Consider the following 21,431-nt stretch of genomic DNA (forward strand, 5'->3'; position numbering starts at 1 on the left):
CTTTATGTGCCCAACTGGAACGGTTCGCTTTGGTCAACCAACACTGATTGCCCATTCCTCTGTGTTCCCTCTTAAAGAGCTTCTGAAAATTGCTCGAGAGGGGCGGAGTCAGGAAGCCAAGAGCGTGGGAGGCAAATCTCAGCCCCCTCGCTGTCTGTGAGGCTAGAAGCCTCGGTTTTCCTTATCTGGAGAAGGGAGTTGCTGATAATAATAATTACTTCACACCATTACTGCCATGATTAAATGCAGTAACATATATCTATCTTAGAATACTGTTTGGTACTGAGGAGTGTTAGCCTTTGTCATTAGTATGCATTCTGTCAACAAACTGTAATTGAGCACAAGCTCTGTGCTACCCTGAGGAGATAAGAGTGGTGAACAAGACTAATAACGTTCCTGCCCATATGAAATGTATATCCTAATGATGGTAAATGAAAAATAAGCTAGTAAACAATAAAAACATAATTATTTTAATTATCATAAGAAAATAAAACAAGAAAATATGTACAGAGTGAACATGTGGCAAGTGGCTAATGAAAAGCCAGTGGTCACGGAAAGTCCATCTGAGGAGGGGCCTGAATAACAAGCCGGTTCAGCATTCAGTGCAGAGTAAACAGCTGACGCAAAAACTCAAAGGTGAGCGCATGCTTGGTCTGTTCCAAGGTGAAAATCATGCACTTATTACGTGACAATGACTTAAAGATGTATTTCTATCCCTGCACATGTAGGGACAATTTATATGGGCATCTTCATTCTCGCCAAGAGTTGAAGAACGGGAAAATATGGGAACCTGTCCCAGCTGTTTTCTCATTATTAAAGTGATTGATGACAAAGATCAGTATATGTGCAGAGAAACAGATCCAGCACCTTTCACCAACAGATAATTCGTTAAATGCTGAACGATTTTTAGCCAAAATCCTGAACAACTGGAAATAAGCCAAGGCGGAAAAAAATCTAATGCCAAGTTACAGACCTTTTTCATGAGGACACCAGTTTTGTGGTTTACCATTCCATTAGAGTATGCATTCTTTTTTAAAAACATTTATTTAATTTTTAAATTTTAGATTCAGGTGGTATGTGTGCAGGTTTGTTACAAGGGTATATTGCATAATGCTGACTTTGAGCTCCTAGTGAACCCATTGCCCAAATAGTGAACATAGTACCCAATAAGGTAGTTTTTCAGGGGAAAGAAACTGCTCTATTAAAAAGAAACCTTGCACTCATATGTTTATTGCAGCACTATTCACAATAGTAAAGTCATAGAATCAACCTAAGTGCCTATCAACGGTGGAATGGATACAGAAAATGTGGAACATATACACCATGGAATATTAGGCAGTCATAATAAAGAATGAAATCATGTCCTTGGCAGCAACATGGATGCAGCTGGAGGCCATTATTCTAAGTGAATTAACATAGAAATAGAAAACATAGGCCATTATTCTAAGTGAATTAGCAAAGAAAGTGAAATTAACATAGAAATTATTTCTATGTTAATAGGAATTAACATAGAAATAATTTCTATGTTAATAGGAATTAACATAGAAATAGAAAATCAAATACTACATGTTCTCACTTATAAGTGAGAGCTAAACAGTGGGTATACATGGACATTAAGATTGAAATAAGAGTATGGATTATTAATATCAATCAAAGAAGAGAACCAACAGATGGGAATACCCTCATTTTATGCTTAGAACTTTGAACTGGAATCGTTCTTAATTTTCCATCAAAATTTTAAGAGAAGATAATTTAAAAAACTGTGCTGTCCTTCAGTTTCATCATTTTATGTCTTAAAACTAATCACTCAATATCTGATAGCAACAGTATCTATCTCAAAGTCATTAGTATACCTTGGTTATTAAGATAATTCAAATTAGCCCTTCCAGTGAAGTTGACATCATCTTTGCTATTTTTAGAAACTTTGAAACTTAAGAAAATGAGTTGCTTCTTCACTGCTACACTTCCACTTTCTGCACCAAGCCTTGGGCTTGCCCTTAGGCTTTCCTTTTTAGAATGTTCGTTTTCTGTGAAGCAGGCCTTTTCTGTTACTCTCCATGCAATGCGTTAGTTGTGGCTTTAAAGAGAAAAATTAGCTCCCAGTTTCTCCAGAGCTACAAGTTACTCGGTAAGAAAGAGAAGTCAAAAAGTGAAATAGTCTCAGAATTTGGAGTTTCTATATGAATATTCCATAGGTTTCTTAAATATTAGGAAAAGATAAAAAAACAAGCAGCCAGGGGAGGTGAAATTGCTAACAGAATGAGAGGAGCAAAACATGCTAACTTAGTAAATAAAACACTTGAATAACTTTGCCACATCAGAGCAGGTATTTCTATATCTGCATGCTCACGAGTTTTTAGAAAAGGCTAATGAAACTGCTCTCCAGGTGGGAGTCGATGTCAAGTCTTATGGCAAGTGACAATGCTTTTGGCATTATCGCAATATCATGTCACTTCACCTAAAAGGTGAAGAATCTACAATAACTCTGTTTGCTGAAGATCTTGAAAGTAGGAAGTGAAATCTGAATAGAGGTACCCATGGGGCACATCTACTACACCTCTGTAATCTGCAACCAAACCAGAGGCATTCTCTGACAGAAAAATATTTCTTTGGACAAAAATAAATATATAAAGAGAGTTGGGTCATCAGCCTTCTTTTGCCAGAGTGCTGAGAAGAACAAGAAATTTAAATCATCTATATGAAGAATTTAAAATTTCCTTTATATACACAATTTAACTGTGTGCATATAAAATTAACAAAAATGCACTGATATCTAGCAGGTTGTTTAGGGAATGGCTCCTATAATTAGAGAGAAAAATGGCTTGCCAGAACGTGAACACTCTATTACCAATAGCTGCACATAGTCATTGAAGGTTTAAATCAAACACATCTGTGGCCTTTAAAAAACTTTTTTGCCTGCCAGCACCATGGCTACAAGCAGCTATTAAACTGAGATATAATAAATAATCAAAATGTGGATGCTGGAAGTGCTTGACACATTATGAGAAGCAGTGTTCCTATCACAGATATAAAGAAATGGCATGTTCTTGATGTAATGAGAAATCTTACTACTATGTGGAACACAGACACCTCGGAAGTAATTAGCTGGGGGTGGTGGCACGTGCCTGTAGTCCCAGCTACTAGGGAGTTTGAGGCGGGAAGATCGCTTGAGCCCAGGAGTTCAAGGCTGCAGTGAGCTGTGATCGTGCCACTGCACTCCAGCCTAGGCAACAGAGCCAGACCTCGTCTCAAAAAAAAAGAAAAAAAGAAAAAAAATAATTATTCACAACTGCTTTGCAAAAGTTCATGTTAGAACCACAGATGGCTCAGATGAACAGAGGAAGATATGTGACGACTCTAACTGGAATAAGCTGCAACCAAAAATATGTCCCATACTCAAATGTCAATTAGTTTATAGCTATCGATAATGTGTTAGCTCCCTCTACGGATTGTGAATTTCAAAAGAGAACAGGTATCCTTGATGTAGGTCTGTTTTGAGCATAGTATAAGAGGAAGAAAAGTTGCCTAAGTCCAAACATCCAGGAGAAAAGAAGCATGAACAGCAATGGCAATCGGTGATACACTGCAATCATGTGATTTTGATTCAAAAGCAACAGAATCACTAGATTTGTTTGTAAACCACAAAATAACACATCACGTGAAGCTGGAAGCCATTATCCTCACCAAACTAATGCAGGAACAGAAAATCAAACACTGCATGTTCTCACTTGTAAGTGGGAGCTAAACAATGCGAACACATAGACACAGGGAAGAGAACAACACACACTGGGGCCTGTCGGGGTGGGGTTGGGGGAGGGAGAGCATCAGGAAAAATAGCTAATGCATGCTGGGCTTTAATACCTAGGTGATGGGTTGATAGGTGCAGCAAATTACCATGGCACACGTTTACCTGTATAACAAACCTGCACATCCTGCACATGTACCCCAGAACTTATAATAAAATAAAAATAAGTAGGATAGAGGACAAACTGCTAAATCTAAGATGCATATTTGCAGCACTGCCTAGCATAGTAATAATTTAGAACATCTGGCAGCCCTTTAAAAGTCAACAGACTGCTTTCATCTCTGTTATCTCATCTGATCGTGCTAGGGCTTGGTGGATAGAATTATCTCCATTTTACAGGGGAGAAAACTAAGGCTCCAAGATTAGTAACTTACTTCAGTCCCATCAAGGGAGAACTGGATCAGATTCCTGATCCAATTGCCAGGAGGCAAACCCTGATCCAATTGCCAGGATCCAATCTTGATCCAATTGCCAGGAGGCAAATATTTCTGCTGTCCCACTGGAATATAGGGCTTTCCTGGCCTGCCCTTCTAGGGTCTGCATTTGCCAGCCCTAGGATGAACACTTATACAGGAGCTATTTCTAAATGTCTAGATAGCCATGTTTATCAGTGCCCCACCATTCACTATGGTAACCCTAGATGCTGAAAATAACCATATTAAGGAAATTAGCCTGTGTACATTCACTCTCGTCATCATCTTGGTTTTGGTGGGTTTTGGCCGGCTTCTTTACTGCAATCTGTTTTATCAGCAAGATCTTTATGACCTGTATCTTGTGCTGACCTCCTATCTCATCCTGCGACTTAGAATGCCTTCACTGTCTGGGAATGCAGCCCAGTAGGTCTCAGCCTTATTTTACCCAGCTCCTATTCAAGATAAAGTTGTTCTGGTTCACATACCTCTGACAGGGAGGCCTCAGGAAACTTACAATCATGGTGGAAGGCAAACGGGAAGCAGGCACATCTTACATGGCCAGATAATTACACTACAAATTTTAGGGTGTAAATAAGATTACTTTAGGAGAGAATATGGAGTAAGAGGGGGGCTTTGCTAGAGTCCTGAAAGCTCTAAAGAGAGGCGATATTTAGAGTTCACACAGCTTAGTAACTCAGATCTCTCTGACTCTAAAACTCATTCTTTTTCTAGGATACTATGCTGCCTCTTAAAGAATAGATATTGAATACAATATAATTAAGTTGATATTAATACCAAATGCGAACCTTTGCAAAGGGGAGATAAAGCAAGGGGAATGATTAAGATCACCAGGAAGAGTGTGAAGAGTAAGAAGAGAAGATGGCATAGGGCAGAACCCTATGGAATGTGAACATTTCTAAAGAAAATGAAGAGCTGCCACAGAGGTGGGAGGAGAACCAGCAGGGTGTAGTTCTTGGAAAGAGCTAACAGAATAAAGGGGTTCAAAAAGGAGGGAATAAGGGCCGTGTGTGGTGGCTTATGCCTGTAATCCCAATACTTTGGAAGACTGAGGCGGGTGGATTACGAGGTCAGGAGTTCGAGACCAGCCTGGCCAATATGGTGAAACCCCGTCTCTACTAAAAATATAAAAAATTAGCTGCCTGTGGTGGCGCACGCCTGTAGTCCCAACTACTTGGGAGACTGAGGCAGGAGAATCGCTTGAACCCGGGAGACGGAGCTGGCAGTGAGCCGAGATCGCGGCACTGCACTCCAGCCTGGGCAACAGAGTGAGATTCCATCTCAAAAAAAAAAAAAAAAAAAAAAAGGAATAATCAAACTAAAGTCCTGCAGAGTTGAAATACGGTAATGGCTTAAAAGTATCTATTTGTTTTAGCAACACTGTTGAGAATTCTGTCTGTAAAGGAGAGGTGAGAGAAAGGCCACTAGCTTATCTGTGTTTGGTCTGTGTTTGATGAGAGGGCTTGGGGTATGGGGTTAAGAAAGGTGACTTTGGAATGTTTTAGATGAGAGAAATTTTGACAGCCTTTAAGTCCTGATAGTAAAGAGCGAGTTAGCAGAGAGCCGTTGAGGAGTCATGCAACGGAAGGGTTCATCAGAGGAGCTTGGCTCTGAGTCGGCAACAGGGAATAGGGATGGAAGAGGGCTGGCTTAGATCAAAGGAGAGTAGTCGTTTATTATTATTGCAAAAAGAATAGGAGAAAGGATTGGTGAGGGGTACAAGAAAATTAGAAAATGTCATGGCGAAAGTAGAGGCAGTTCCTGTCAGATGAATTCTATTTTGTCTGTGAGGAAACGGGCGACGCTGCCTACTGAGACTAAGCAGGAGAGACGGGGCAAGCTTGGCTCTTCATTTATGCCGCCTACTCATTGCTGGTAGATTCTTTATCTAGCCTGCATCCTCTCATTTTCCTGGATCCCTATACGGCATTTGACGCTGTTTACCACAAGAGCTGTCGAACGAACGTGAAACACTCAGTGATACTCCAATCGGAACTACTACTCCCAGAATGCAGTACGGCTCCTGGGAAGTGCGGGGGGCTGGGAACCCAGCAGGCCTAGCCGTGTCGCCTGCTGCCATTGGAGGAGCGCTCCCACTCCCAAGAGGCCACGCGTAGACGGGGCGCTTCATGCGGAAGTCAGCGGCGTCCGGTCCCAGCCTCCTCTGGGAGCGGGCAGTTGGCGACCCTGCACTGACCCGCGTCCCTCCGTCCCGAGCCCGCGCGCCCTCAGAGGGTGCCCGGACAGGTAAATGGAGTGGGGTGCGCCCTGCGGGAGGCGGGGAGAGAACTGCGGAGGGAGGGCGGAGGTGTCGATGGAAAGGTGCTGGGGTGGAGCGAGGAGGCAGTGCAGGGGTGACTTGGGCTTCTCTGGTGTCGACAGTTTCAGTTGTCGGGCAGGACCGGTTTTGGCGAGGTGCGTCTTATGCCACTGGAAAGGCCTCGAGTTAAAGAGTGTCAGAATGCGTCACTTAAGCTGTCATTACAGGAGGGAAAAAATGTTAACTTTCTCTCAGTTTGTATTCTACAAGACCTTTCTGTAGCATTTAAATCTCTTGAGATCGCCCGAGTCTTCTAAAAACTCTCTACGTCCTTGTTCGGTGACGTCACTTTCTGCTTCACCTTCTACTTCTGGCTGTTTATGCTCCTTCGTGGGTTCCTAGCCCCTTATTCGCCCTTCCTCCACTGCTCAGTATTGACAGTCCCCTTCTTCCTCTGTTCAGGAACTGTATTTCTGCCTAGACCCGTTTCCTCAGCTTCAGACCTGTTTGGTGTTTTTATTAATGGCCAATGTTTATCAAATTCTGACCGCGTACTTTGGTAAATGCTTTACATCTCCCTCTGCCATAACTCTCACAAACAACCAACTGTCTTCATTTGGCCTCATTAATTGCTTTCAACTACCTGTATCTCCATTATCCCTCCCTTGATCCCAGAGGATACAGTCATGTTTAGGATATTAATTCCCTTTGAATACCTGTGGCTGAGAGCAGATCCATTCATACATTTAACAAATATTTATTGAACGGCTGGTATATGCTTGACACTCTTTTAAGTGCAGGGGATACAGCTGTAAACAAGACTTAGGAGGTTGCTACTCTCAGGAACTTACATGTTTGTGTCTAGAGGGGAAAACAGGAATAATCAGGATTATGTTATGTATTGGTTAATGCAAAATAAAACAGGTGGTTGACTTGAAAGGATGGGACCCTATCCTAAGAAAGTCAGAGGTCAGGGCATCGTCCAGAAAGAATAGTTGTAATACCAACAGGAATAATCTTGATCTGTAACATGACTTTTCGTAAACACCTCTTCTTTTCCCCTATCTAAGCAGTGTTTATTCTTCATTCTTCTATCTCCTCCAAGGTTATTGCATCAGAATTCATGGTTTATCTGTAGTTGGTTTATTCCTTCTAAGACCCAGAGAGAAGAGTGGGGGATTGGATTACTATTAGCTCAACTGCTTTATCTTACTTAGAAAGATAGTTTGGTTGTGAAAATATTATTCTTACCAGGTCCTTCTGAATATAAAGTTATCTACCATTTATAGTATATTTAAAACCAAAATATGCTCAATGTTCACTCATTTATTCAACAAATATTTGAGGGAATATTAGATGGTAGGCACTGTGCTGAGCACTGGGAAAATAGGGTAAAATAGACACTTTGACCTCTCTTCCAAGGAGAAATAATCCTAACAGTATACTGAGGAAATTTCTAAGGCATAGGCTGACACCTGCATTCCTGTTCTTCATCCGAGGTGAGATCATCACAAAACATTAAGACATTTCCTGAGCAATTGTGGACATTCTTAGATTATTCACTTATTATACTTTATTGCATTTATTTATATCTGTCTTCCCCATTGTTCTATGGCTCCCTCAAGTATAGGAGTCCCTTCTTCCTTAACTTTATACCTCTAGTGTCTACTTTGACTGTCATATAGTAACCCACCAGTATATACGTGTTGAACTGAAATAGACTCCCTATTTGATCAAATTTAAATGACATGATTTATACAAGGCCTTCTTTATGTAAGGCCATCAGCCGTATTCCTCAACCTTCTCATTCACCAAAGGTGGACCATTCCATCTTATCAGGCTAGCTTATGTACCTTCTTTACCTTGCTCTCAGTGCCTTCTCTTCTTCCATCCATCCCTCCTAAAAGGATCTCCCATCTCTTCCCAAGCACCTTGTGTACCTCCCTCCATTAATTTAGTGGGCCAGTTAATTTAATAATCTGCTCATGATACAGGGGTGGAAAAAAATTAATTTCCTTTTTATATTTCCTATGAAACATTCTGCCAATGAACTCTTGCAAGAATTAACATAATAGATCCTCCTGCGATAATATAATGATACAGAATACTTTTTAAAAATTTTGCATTGACTATCACCATGTGCTATGTAATGAGTTAATTCTACTACTTTATTTGAACAGTTGTATAACCTCTGTTCACACAGCATGTTTTGGTATCATTTGGTTTCTACTTGGTAGAAACACATCTTTTTTTTTTTTTTTTTTTTTGAGACGGAGCCTCACTCCGTTGCCTGGGCTGGAGTGCAGCGGCGCGATCTCGGCTCACTGCAACCTCCGCCTCCCAGGTTCAAGCAATTCTCCTGCCTCAGTCCCCTGAGTAGCTGGGATTACAGGTGCACACCACCACGCCTGACTAATTTTTTTTTGTATTTTTAGTAGAGACGGGATTTCACCATTTTTGGTCAGGCTGGTCTCGAACTCCTGACCTCAGGTGATCCACCTCGGCCTCCCAAAGTGCTGGGATTACAGGCATGAGCCACCATGCCCGGCCAAGAAACACATCTTTGAGTATTACTTTCTCAGCCTGAGGTAATTTAAGTGGTAATGTTATTCTGCCACATTGTCATTTTCAGGATGTCAGATAAAAGCCTCAAGTATTAAAATTAAACTTTTTTTTTTCTTTTGAGACAGAGTTTTGCTCTTGTTACCCAGGCTGGAGTGCAATGGCATGATCTTGGCTCACCTCAGCCTCCACTTCGCGGGTTCAAGCGATTCTCCTGCCTCAGCCTCCCGAGCAGCTGGAATTACAGGCGTGCGCCACCACGCCTGGCTAATTTTGTATTTTTAGTAGAAACGGGGTTTCTCCATGTTGGTCAGGCTGGTCTCGAACTCCTGACCTTGGGTGATCCGCCCGCCTCAGCCTCCCAAAGTGCTGGGATTACAGGCATGAACCACTGCGCCCAGCCAAAATTAAAGTCTTATTCCATGCAGGTATCTTTCAATTGTAAATCATTACTGCAAAAGACAAATTTTGTCTTTATAACTGATTAAAAACAACAGCAGTACAAGAGTGCTTGAGTCATGACTGTCGTGAATTTAGGATGTGCCAACCTAAGATCAGCCAGATACTTCTAAGATGTAAACATTAAGCATTGTTATTTTAGGTGATTTATTGACACCTATTCCTTTATAGACAGGAATGCAAGTGCAGCACTGAATTGTGTGCCATTGCTTGTTTATAAGATACACATGTAGATGATCCAGAATATTCTTATACATTTTTCAGTGTTATCAAAATACAAATGCAGAATTAAAAGATTTCTCAAAACACATGGACTTGGCCTTTCCCCTTACTCAGTTACCTGAAACTGTCTTCAGCCTCTACTTGAAGATGCTTCTGCTGAGGAGGAGCATTTTCATCATTGCTGTTCTATGTTATTACCAAATTTTTTAATACAGGCAATTTCTTACTTACAAATGGATATATTCTAAAAGTACTGTTGTAAGCTTATTGTTTGGAACGCTGGATGCATTTCCTTCTATAAATAATGCTATCCATGACATTTACATTGTTATGCCAACCAGTATCATTTTATTAACTTTTAATTTAGTGGACTCGAAGACCTTCCCCACAATTTACAATAATTCCTCTATTAAAAAACTGCATTTATAATTCTCATTTGAATTCCCTTATAGCATATCTTTTTTTAGAAACCCAACAACTAGAACAAAAATATCCTTTCTTTAGTCCCTTAACATAGTAAAAACAGGCTTTTCTAACTCCAAACTGTTGTGGGTGACCCTTCTAGCCCTTAGCTCTAAGGACAGTCCTCCAATATGAGCAAGGAAAACGAAGGGACAGAGGTTTTAGAGAGGGAGGCAAGTTGGGTGATATGAGTATCTGGAAAGGGAAGGGTAGGATTTATTTGGGATGAACAGTGAGTTTCTAAAATGGAAGTTTGCATTGCTTGTCAGCCTTTTGGCTAAGATCAGGTGTAGTATCAGTTTAAAATGGGGGTTTGTTGTGGGTTGAATTGTGTCCTCCAGAAAGCTCTGTTGAAGTCCTAACCCGTGGTACCTGTGAATGGGATCTTATTTAGAAATAGGATCTTTGCAGATGTAATTAAGATGTAATTGAAAATGGGGTCATACTGGAGTAGAGTGGGCCCTTTATCCAATATGACTGGCATCCATATAAAAGAAGAGAGACAGAGAGAATGCAGTGTGAAGACACAGATACAGAGAACACCATGTGACTACAGACGTAAAGATTGAAGTGCTGCACCTCCAAGCCAAGGAACACCAAGGATTGCCACCAAACTATCAGAAGCTAGAAAGAGATAAGGAAAGATTCTCTTCTACAGGTTTCAGAGGGAGCATAGCCCTGCCAACATCTTGATTTTGGACTTTTAACCCTCAGAACTGGTAGGCGATACATTTCTGTTGTTTTAAGCAACCAAGTTTTTGGTACTTTATTACTGCAGCTACAAGAAACTAATACAGGATTCTTAGCAGGAATAAAGTAGAATTGGGATGGTGGCTGTGGGACCAAGTGGGGAGTGAATAGGAGAACAAAGAGGAACAGTGTTGATATGGGGCTTTCCTTTATGTTGCATTATCTTTTTTTCTTCCCTTCTCTCTCTGGCTTATCTTTTCATTCTTTTTCTTCTTGGATCTTATCTTTATATAGCACTTTATGGTTTATTAGGCATTTACATACTGCTAATAATTAGCAGAGCCAGGTTTTCTAACTTCAAGTGCAGTGTTCGTTGTGCCACAGTTGTTTCTGTTATCCCAATACTCATCAAGACGTTATGGATTCTATTACAAGACACTTACAATGGGGGCAGGTAAGACTTCATAGGTGGGATTTTTAGCAGTATAGCAGAGAGGAAGGAATTCCTATTAGTGACATCTGGAAGGAAAGTAAAGTTTCTGTTGCTATGTACCCACTGTTTAACAGTCATTTTTAAGTTGGGGACTGCTTTTATTGGAAGAAACACTACTTGCGTATAACTTATATTCATTGTTCCTAGTTATATTCCGAATAATGTGCTCCCTGTTCCAGGTGACTGTACTTTATATAAACTCAAAAACTATTGTCATGTTCCCTCTAAGTCCTCTCTTTCTCATGTTACATATCTCTAGTTCCTCCAGCCAGTCTTCAGATGACACAGTCTCCATGTCTCTCACCCGTATTGTATTGCCTCCCTTTTGGCCAGTCGTTAAATATTCTACCCAGAATTGAATTCAGTATTTTACATATGTTCTAACCAGCACAGAGTGTAATGGGACTAGTACTTAAACAGGTCAAGACACCCTATTTCTTAATGTACTTTGAGATTATGTAAGCATTTTTAAGCAATATCGCATACCGTTGGTTCATAATGAACTTACAGTCCACTGAAACACTAGATCTTTTTGTATTAATTGTTGCCAAGGTCAGTTTTCTTCTTGAACCTGCACAGGGACTGAGGCTGCTACTTTTTCATCTCTCTGTTCCAGGGACCATATGATTTCTTATCTCTGTTTCTCTTTGTGTTTTTGTTCCTCTCTACTGTGTCTCTTTGACCCTAAGCAATGACCTCCTTCCTTGTTATAAAATTTCACTGATTGTTTTACAGTCTTCATTCTCTTTCTTTCCTTTCGGCTTCTGGGCCACCACACTTTTGGCTTTCCCATTTGGTCCTCCTCAGTCTTTGTGAGTCTCTATTTATCTACCTTTCCCTCAACAGTTGGTTGTGCTTTGGGTTTTATCTTTGGCACTATTTTTTTTTTTCTGTATGCAATATATCTTCAGCAAATAAATCATGTTTAAAATGGCAGATCTAACTGAGCTCATCTGGGAATAAAAGGGCACAGAATCAGTCCCGGAGGAAAGTCAACATTTAGAGGTCAGGTAGAGGAGGAAGAGTCAGCAAGAAGACAAAAAGAGCAGCCAGAGATGTAGGAGCATTTCAAGAAGGAGGGTCGGTCAGCAGTGTTGACTGTGCCTAAGAGGTCAAGTAAGGTAAGAATAGAGAAGCAACCACTGTATTTTGCAATATAGAGGCTGTTGGTGACCTTAGGAAGCATGGTTTTCTGGAGTTTTAAGGGCAAAAGCTGGATTATAGTAAGTAGAAGAGTTGAAAGGAGGCAGAGGAGCAGAGATAATGCGTAACGATGCTTTGAAGAAACAGAACAGGGCCAGGTACAGTGGCTCACGCCTGTAATCCCAGCACTTTGGGAGGCCAAGGCAGGTGGATCGCTTGAGCCTGGGAGTTCAAGACCAGCCTGGGTGACATGGTGAAACCCTGTCTGTACAAAAAAAATACAAAAATAGCCGGACATGGTGGCACACACCTGTAGTCCCAGATACTCCAGAGGCTGAGGTAGGAGGATCACTTGAGCCTGATGAGTGGAGGCTGTAGTGAGCCAAGATTGTGCCACTGCACTCTAGCCTGGAGCTTGGGTGACAGAGCAAGACCCTGTCTCAAAAAAAAAAAAAAAAAAGAAAAGAAAAGAAACAGAACAGTAGGATCCACAGTTAGGGAGGCTTTAGGATCAAGGGAGATAAAGTATAAGACAGCAATTTGGAAACTATAACTTACTGCATATGTGTAAGGAGAATTCTAGAAAGAAGATGGTTGAGATCACAACCCTGGGGAACAACTTCAGTTAGAGAGTAGGAATGAAAAAGAGATCCCCAAAAGGCATTCAGCCCGAGAGACAGATGAGCACCTTCTGCTCTGTGTGCTGTCCTTCCATGCTGGGATTGCAATAAGGAATCTGCACATTCCTTGATCTCAAACAGTTTATAGTTTGCTGTTGTGTTTCACAAAGTATGTTTGTGTGAATCACCTGCATCCAGACAGACTTGTATTAAATACAGATTCCAGGGCCCTACCTCAGGCCTACGGAATCAGAATTTCAGGAAGTGATGCCAAGAGTTTGAATTTTTAGCAAATGACTCATACTCTGCCACACAAGATGATTCGTATTCCCACTACAGTTTGAGAACCACTGGTATGTTGGGTACTGAGCATGTTAAGAAATAAGAGTAGGTTTAACAGTTAATCGAAGACTAGAAAAGGATTTGTTCGTCTCTTTTTATGTTTATGCCATTAAATAAGAGAAGCTGGGCTTGTTAGGTGGGAAATAATAGCACATATTCATAGGCAGACATAAGGAAAATAATCTTAAACTCATGCCATATGGTTTTAGTAATGTTTTGTTTATGAAGGGTCTTACCATTCCTTTCTTGTGGAAGCTTTGAGTTATTTTCACTTTGTTTCTGTTATGGATAATGCCTTTATACTGGCAGTGTACAGTAAAAGGGTAAGATTATGAGCTCTAGAACCATACTGCCTAGGTTTAAATTGCAGCTCCACACTTACTAGCTCTGTAATTTGGGGGAAATTATTTAAGTCATCTGTGCTTCAGTTTTCTCATCTATAATAGAAGTATCATAATAGTGTATAATCTCATTGAGTTGTGAGGATTAAATGGATTAATAATTATAAAGTACTTAAAATGGTACCTGGCCACATAGTAAACAATAAATATAGGCTATTTTTATTGTTAATAGTTATCTTTGTGAATCTAGAGTCTTAACTTCTGTTGAACTATTTCTCTAGGATAAATTTTCAGGATGGAATTTCTACATTAAAGAATGAAGACATCTTTATGTCCCTTTGCTATCTATAGTCATTGCTTTTCAAAAGAGTGATATCTGTTTGTGCTGTAATAATTTGTAAATGCAATCTATCAATGGTGTGTGTGTGTGTATGTGTTTTGTATGTCTCTTTATATGAATGCATACAAGCATGGCTTAGGTTGTAAGTTTGTAGAAAACTTTGACCTTCTTTTTAAGCCTGCTCTTAAGTCTGTTATTAAGTTTCATGTTGTAGTGCCTCGTTAGATACTATCTCCAGGTAGTATGTTGATAAATGGTAGTAAGTTACCTTTGAAAGATTATGTCAAAGAAATATTCTAAATCTGTGTCTTTTTCCTTTTGATAGACTGAAGCCATGGCGATTCTTTTTGCTGTTGTTGCCAGGGGGACCACTATCCTTGCCAAACATGCTTGGTGTGGAGGAAACTTCCTGGAGGTGACAGAGCAGATTCTGGCTAAGATACCTTCTGAAAATAACAAACTAACGTACTCACATGGCAAGTGAGTTCTGTTCTGCATGTGGTAAGGGATGAAAGAAGGGAATTCTGTTACTCTAATCAGAATGGTAGAAAAGTAGAAAACAAGCTTCTAGGTACATAATTTGAATAAGCTGACAGAATAGTAACCTTCACCAACTTAGAAAATATATCTGGTTTTGTTACTTATAAATTTAACTTGTAATTATTTTATTCTATTATTGAAGTGATATTTTATTTTGAAGAAAGATGGAAATGTTAAATGTAAAAATGACTTTGCTCTAGAGCTGTGTGATATGTGAAATAATTCAGATAAGATAGATAATGTTCCTTTGTTCATTCTTTCAGTAAATATTTACTGAGCACTTAACTATTGCCAGGCACTTTGCTTGGTGCTGGGGATATAACAAGATATGTAGTATTTGCCCTCATAAGGGTTATAGTTTAATGAGGGAGAAAGTCAAATCCACGATGTCAAGGGTTGGGGGGATGGGAAGTAGTAGATAGGAGAATGGTATTCCAAGTAGAAGGAACAGCAGGTAGAGAAGTATGGAGGCATGAGATCATAGGGCGGGCATATTTAGGGAACTGCAGACTGTTCTCTGTGACTGGTGCCCAGGATGGTGAAAATAAAGCTAGAGAGATGGGTAGAAGAAAAGTCATGTAGGGCCTTGTAGGCCATATTAAGAGCTTGGACTTTACCTTGTGGGCAGTGGAAAGGCATTGAAGGTTTTCAGCCAGGGTGTGACACAGTCAGGTTTGTTTTATTTATTTATTTATTTATTTATTTATTTATTTATTTAGAAACAGAGTCTCACTCTGTCACCCAGGCTGGAGTGCAGTGGTGCGATCTTGGCTCACTGCAATCTCCATCTCCCAGGTTCAGATGATTCTCGTGCCTTAGCCTCCTGAGTAGCTGGGATTACAGGCGTGCACCACCATGCCCAGCTAATTTTTGTATTTTTAGTAGAGTTGGGGTTTCACCATGTTGGCCAGGCTTGTCTCAAGCTCCTGACCTCAGGTGATTCGCCTGCCTTGGCCTCCCAAAGTGTTGGGATTACAGGCGTGAGCCACTGCGCCTGGCCCTTCGGTCAGTTTTTGCTTTAGAAAGATCACTCTGGTGGCTTATTAGAGTGGCCATAGTTGGGAAATCTTAGTAATTAGTTTTAAAAAGTGCCTCAACCTTCCCCGTTGGCACTTAAAAATCTTTTCTTACTTAACCCAGCCTTACTTCCTTAGTTCTTATCTCAGAATGAGGTCCTTATTACTTTCTATGGCTAACCCCTTATACAGTTTAAGGTGTACTCTAAGCTACTATGAGAGAGACCCCCAAGATACAGTATTAATTTTAATGAGATAGTCCAGAGATGAGTGGTTTGGGATGTTGGGGTGGCTCTGCCATTTCCAATTCCCTAATTCCCAAAGCAATTAGTGCTTTCCACTTCTGGCCAAGGCAGCTCCTTTGGTGCTTGTTATATCCCAGTGCTTGCCCAGTAATTTTAAAGGCAGGGCCCAGAAGTGGCCTGATATTGTTGAGAAGTTTCCACTTACATCTTACTGTTCACTACACAGTCATGTAGCTAGCATAGCCAGAAGGGAGGCCAGGAATTGTCATCTCTGGCTATGCAGTCGTAGGCTCAACTAAAACTCTGTTACTCTGGAGGAAGTTATAGGATATCAGGGGATGACTTGCAGTCTTCCAGCCTACTCTTCTGGCCACCCAGATATTTCAGTGAACCTTTCTTCCCAAACATAGAATACGCCTCTTCTCTGAGAGAGGTAGCTCCAAAGACCTATCTAGTCACTGTGTTTGGCTCCAAGTCCAGCATGTCTAGGTGGTACACAGTCCTATCCATCAGGCCCTGGTGTGGCTCCTGTGGTCCACTGACCATAAAGTAAAAGATAAGTCATATGTTTTCCCTGCTTTCCCAGCCTAACCCAGTAGACAATGGTGAAATAAGAAAAGGATCATCACAGTGAGAGTTACAAACTCCCATTTGGAAAAGGGAAGAATGAGAAACATGTAGAAGTCATTGCTTTCCAGTAATGATCAAATAATTGCCTCACACAATTTCAAAGACTCCCTATTCTGACCAGGAAGTGGTTAGTGGTTCTGCTTTCTTGAAGGAACTCCCTCACCCTTTTTCCCTGACTCCTGGCTTTGTTCTCCAGGAAGTTTTTCCTTTCTGGCCACATCCAAAATGGTAGTTAGAGAGTATATCATCTTTGGGAATTGTACACATTTTGTAGTCCTCTTGCTGCCAGTGTAGGTTTGTGGGCCTAGAGGTTAGGGGTTAAATAATCTTAGCTTCTTATGATTTTGGCTTTATACTTTCTCTAAAAATGTATTAGACTTACAGTCTTTGTGTTTCTAGGCAGTTCCTGGGAAAATGTCCAGGGAAAGCACATGTAGTCGTCCTTTTAGAGGCAAGACTGGGAAATAGGGCATATATCTTCCACTCATGTATTATGAGCCAGAATTTAGTCACAGCCATATGTAGCTTTAAGAGAGTATAGAATATGTAATCCAATTAAAATGCAGTTATAGTAGAAGGAGATGTTATCTGTCTGCCATGCCTCTCTGCCTGTGTCTCTGATCTAGCTGTGTTATTTCGAGCTTTGGTACCTTTTTTTTCATGCTTTTGTTATCTTCTAGGAATGCTGTTCTCCCCCTAAGCCTCCTTGTAAACTTTTGCTCACTTTACAGGTCCCAAGCGAAATACTTTCTTAATTTGTACTTTAATGCTTCTAAAAGGGCAGTTCTGATCATATTCCTTCCTTCAACAGATACTGTCTGCCCTCGAGGTAAAATTCCTTAACGGGACTTGGAATATTCTTCAAGATCTGCCACTTTTTCCTTCTGTGGGCTCATCTTTTACTACTTTAGTCCTCAGTTTTGCTTTCCAGCCATACTTCATACTTAGCCATTTACAATTCAATGCTAGGTTCTTTCTCTCTTCCTAGCCTTTGCAATAGCTGTTACCTTTTACTGGAATATATTTATCTACTTAATTTTTAAAAAATCTCACTTTGTGTGCCTGAGCTTAGATGTTTCCTTTTCCAGAAACCCCTGAACATTAACACTGAGTCAGGCACCACAATCAGACACTCTTTTTATGTGTCTACATAGCATCTAGTTTGTTCATATTGTAACACTTTTCACACTGTATTATTATTATTATTATTATTATTATTATTATTGAGACGGAGTTTCGCTTTTGTTGCCCAGGCTGGAGTGCAATGGCGCAATCTCAGCTCACCGCAACCTCCACTTCCTGGGTTCAAGTGATTATCCTGCCTCAGCCTCCCGAGTAACTGGGATGACAGGCGTGTGCCACCACGCCTGGCTAATTTTTGTATTTTTAATAGAGATGGGGTTTCACCATGTTGGCCAGGCAGGTCTCGAACTCCTGACCTCAGGCAATCCGCCTGCCTCGGCCTCCCAAAGTGCTGGGATTACAGGCATGAGCCACCGTGCCTGGCCTCAGACTGTATTATAATTGAAATGATTGTTTATTTATGTACCCTGACTGTAGGCTTCTTGATGGCAGGGATCATACCTTGTTACCTTTTGTGGCCTGTGCACCAAGTGACTTACAAGTCTGGTTTAGGAGAAACAAATTTTATGGGGAAAGTGATGACTTTCATTCTGGGCATGTCATGTTTAAGCTGTCTATGGTATGTCCAGTTGGATATGTCTAGTAGACAGTAGTGTAGGTAGTCCTGGAGCTCAGGAGATAGGTCAGATGGAGATTTGGGAATCATTGGCATAATTGTGGTAGCTGAAAACAAACTACAACAAAACATGAGAGTGCATGCTGCCCTCCAGGGAGTAAGTGTGAAAAAAGCAGGAGGCTAAGGAAGCTAGAAAACGTTAGTGTAGAGGGAAAGGGACTATGATATAAACCAGGTATATTAGCCTGCTTGGGCTGCTATAACAAAATACCATAGACTGAGTGGCTTGAACAACAGATACTTGTTTCTCACAGTTCTGGAGACTGGGTGAGGTGCCCGCTAATTCAGTTCTTGATGAGGGCCTTCTTCCTGGCTGGCAGATGGCCACCTTCTTGCTGTGTTCTCAGGTGGTGGAAAGAGAGTGATCTCTTTCTTCCTCTTTTTTAAAGCCACTAATCCCATCACGAGGACCCCACCCTCATGACCTCATCTAATCTTAAGTGCCTCCCAAAGGCCTTGTCTCCAAATATAGTCACACTGTAACATATGAATTTTGAAAGGACACAGTTCAGTCTATAGCACCAGGCAAGCCTGATGTCAAGAAAGCTAGTGAAGATAAAACACTTTCCAAAAGGAAGTGGTCAACACTATCATATGTTTCAGAGAGAGCCACTGGATATGGCAATGTGGAAGTCATTGGTGGAAATGGTGCAAATAGTTTTAGAGTATTGGAGGAAAAGATTTTGCCTGAGTTCCTGTATCTCCTTGTAATTCATGTCAGTCCTCTGTGAACATTAATATAATTCAACAGGTACCCCTATCTATCCACTTGCCCAAGGTACAAATGTGGGAGGCAAAATTTAGTTAACCTGTCTCATGCCAGTCACCAAGTTCTATAAATGCTGCCTCCTATCTCTTCTCTGTCCCTTTTTCTTTATTACCCATTCTACTTTAGTTTATTTCCCTCCTCATTTCTTACCCGGTATACTGCAGTAGTCTCCTGTCTGGTCCTCCTTTGAGTCAGTTTTCCGCACTCTAGCCAATGTGTCCTTTGTTTTTTTTTGTTTTTTTTTTTTAATGTGTCCTTTTAAAAGTGCAAATCTGATCACACCCTCCCTAGGCTAAAACTTTTGGATGTTTATTCATTATTCTTAGGATAATGCACAGTGTGGTTTATAAAGTCTTGTATAACCTGGTTTTTGCTTACTTCTCCAGTCTTGTCTGTCCAGATAATTCACTTTTTCTTCACATTCTGTACTCTAGTCATGTGAGCCAATTTTACTTTCCTAAATCTATTAGGTGCTGTTTTACCTCTAGGCCCTTATGCTTGCTGCTTCCTCTCTGGAAAAACTCTTTGCTCACTTTTTTTTGTTGTTGTTTTTTTTGAAACAAGGTCTCACTTTGTTACCCAGGCTGGAGTGCAGTGGCGCAATCTCAGCTTACTACAGCCTCAACCTCCTGGGTTCCAGCGATCCTCCTGCCTCAGCCTCCCAAGTAGCTGGGACTGTAGGCGTGTGCCACCACACCTGGCTAATTTTTGTATTTTATGTAGAGACGGGGTTTTGCCACATTGCCCAGGCTGGTCTTGAACTCCTGAGCTCAAGCGATCTGCCCGCCTCAGCCTCCCAAAGTGCTAGGATTACAGGCATGAGCCAGCCACCACGCCTGGCCTTTCACTCACTCTTTACCTTGCCATCTGTTACTTATTCTTCAGGTCTTAAATCAGACATCACTTGTTCTGGGAAGTCTTTCTGGTTACCCTTTGGCAAATCTCCATTTCGTGCCTCATCTATTAATATGTCCCCAGAGCACCATGTACTGCCTTTAACTTTCCTGTCATCCTGTTTGCCATGCTGCACTGTAATTCCTTACACTGTGATCCCTATGAAGACTGGGACTTGGTGGTTTTGCTTTTTTGTATCCTCAGCATCCAGCACAGTAACTAACTCAAAGTGGATACTCAAATGTTGAGAATTTGGTAGAAAAGATGTTTGCTTTAAGAACTTAGGAAAAAGCAAAGAAAACCATATGGCCTATTGGGGGTTAATCTTAATTACATGCTCCTCCTAAGATGTCATCTCTTGTTCATGCTTTAAGAGTCCAATTATGCTTTTGCAGCTATCGTTCTAATGGGTAATACTCATGCTGTTGTGCTATGTAGCTAGAATAGAGATCTTTTTATTTCTTATGTACTTCTATCAGTTTGACTTGAAAGAAACAGGTATATTGGGAAGGGGAAGAGGGAGAATAGACTGTATCCGTAAGTAATATGGTGACATTGGCAGTACTGAACGTGCTTATACATAGATAGAAGATAGAAGTAAAAGTGATGTTGCTTATAACCACAGTAAGTTTTATATCTTTTATTCTACAGTTATTTGTTTCATTACATCTGCCAAGACAGGATTGTATATCTTTGTATCACTGATGATGTAAGTAACTTGAAGACATATTGCTATTTAACTATGTGTACTGTTAATACAGCCAGTTCTTAATTATCTATACCAGGGGTCCCCAACCCCCAGGCTGCAGACCGGTACAGGTCTGTGGCTTGTTAGGAACCAGGCCACATAGCAGGAGGTGAGTGGCCTATGAGCATTACCACCTGAGTTCTGCCTCCTGTCAGATCAGCAGCAGCATTAGGTTCTCATGTGAGTGTGAACCCTGTTGTGAACTCTGCATCTGAGGGATCTAAATTGCATGCTCCTTAGGAGAATCTAATGCCTGATGATCTGAGGTGGAACAGTTTAATCCCGAAACCATTCCCCCTCCCCCAGTCCTTGGAAAAATTGTCTTCTACAAAACCGGTCCCTGGTGCCAAAAAGGTTGGGGACTGCTGATCTGTACCTATAGTGGGCAAACGTGATGCGAACTTTACATAGCTGGAATTGTTAGTATTTTGCATTTGTCATATAGAGCAGCAAATGTTAAGAAAACTTGATACTGGGGTATGTGCAAATCAACTCAATTTTGGTAGAGTTTTAGCTTAGCCTCTTGCAACTTCTATATTTATTCTATTTTGTAGTGAGAATTGATGTTCATAATTATAATTCTTTGATATCAAAACCTCTCAAAAATTGTTTACGTGGAATGTTAAATTAGATAGCATCATTTCTTCTATCAGTAGTTAA

At 40.8% G+C, this 21,431-nt stretch overlaps 1 protein-coding gene across 9 annotated transcripts in view; it reads left to right on the plus strand.

Moving 5' to 3' along the window:
• Window positions 1-6,289: 6,289 nt before the first annotated feature.
• VAMP7 (vesicle associated membrane protein 7) overlaps window positions 6,290-21,431 on the plus strand; it is a 78,778-nt gene continuing 63,636 nt past the window's right edge. For 2 of the 9 annotated variants that reach the window (XM_054676966.2, XM_063804776.1), the window contains exons 1-3: window positions 6,348-6,483; window positions 14,496-14,650; window positions 20,675-20,732. In XM_054676966.2, the coding sequence (XP_054532941.1) occupies window positions 14,505-14,650; window positions 20,675-20,732 (204 nt within the window). In that variant the 5' untranslated portion in view covers window positions 6,348-6,483; window positions 14,496-14,504. Of the gene's footprint in view, window positions 6,484-14,495; window positions 14,672-20,674; window positions 20,733-21,431 lie in introns of all 9 variants that reach the window. The other 7 variants (XM_016944645.3, XM_016944644.3, XM_016944650.4 and 4 more) reach the window with 7 other exon arrangements.

Source organism: Pan troglodytes, chromosome X, assembly GCF_028858775.2.
Source record: "Pan troglodytes isolate AG18354 chromosome X, NHGRI_mPanTro3-v2.0_pri, whole genome shotgun sequence".
Taxonomy (NCBI): domain Eukaryota; kingdom Metazoa; phylum Chordata; class Mammalia; order Primates; family Hominidae; genus Pan; species Pan troglodytes.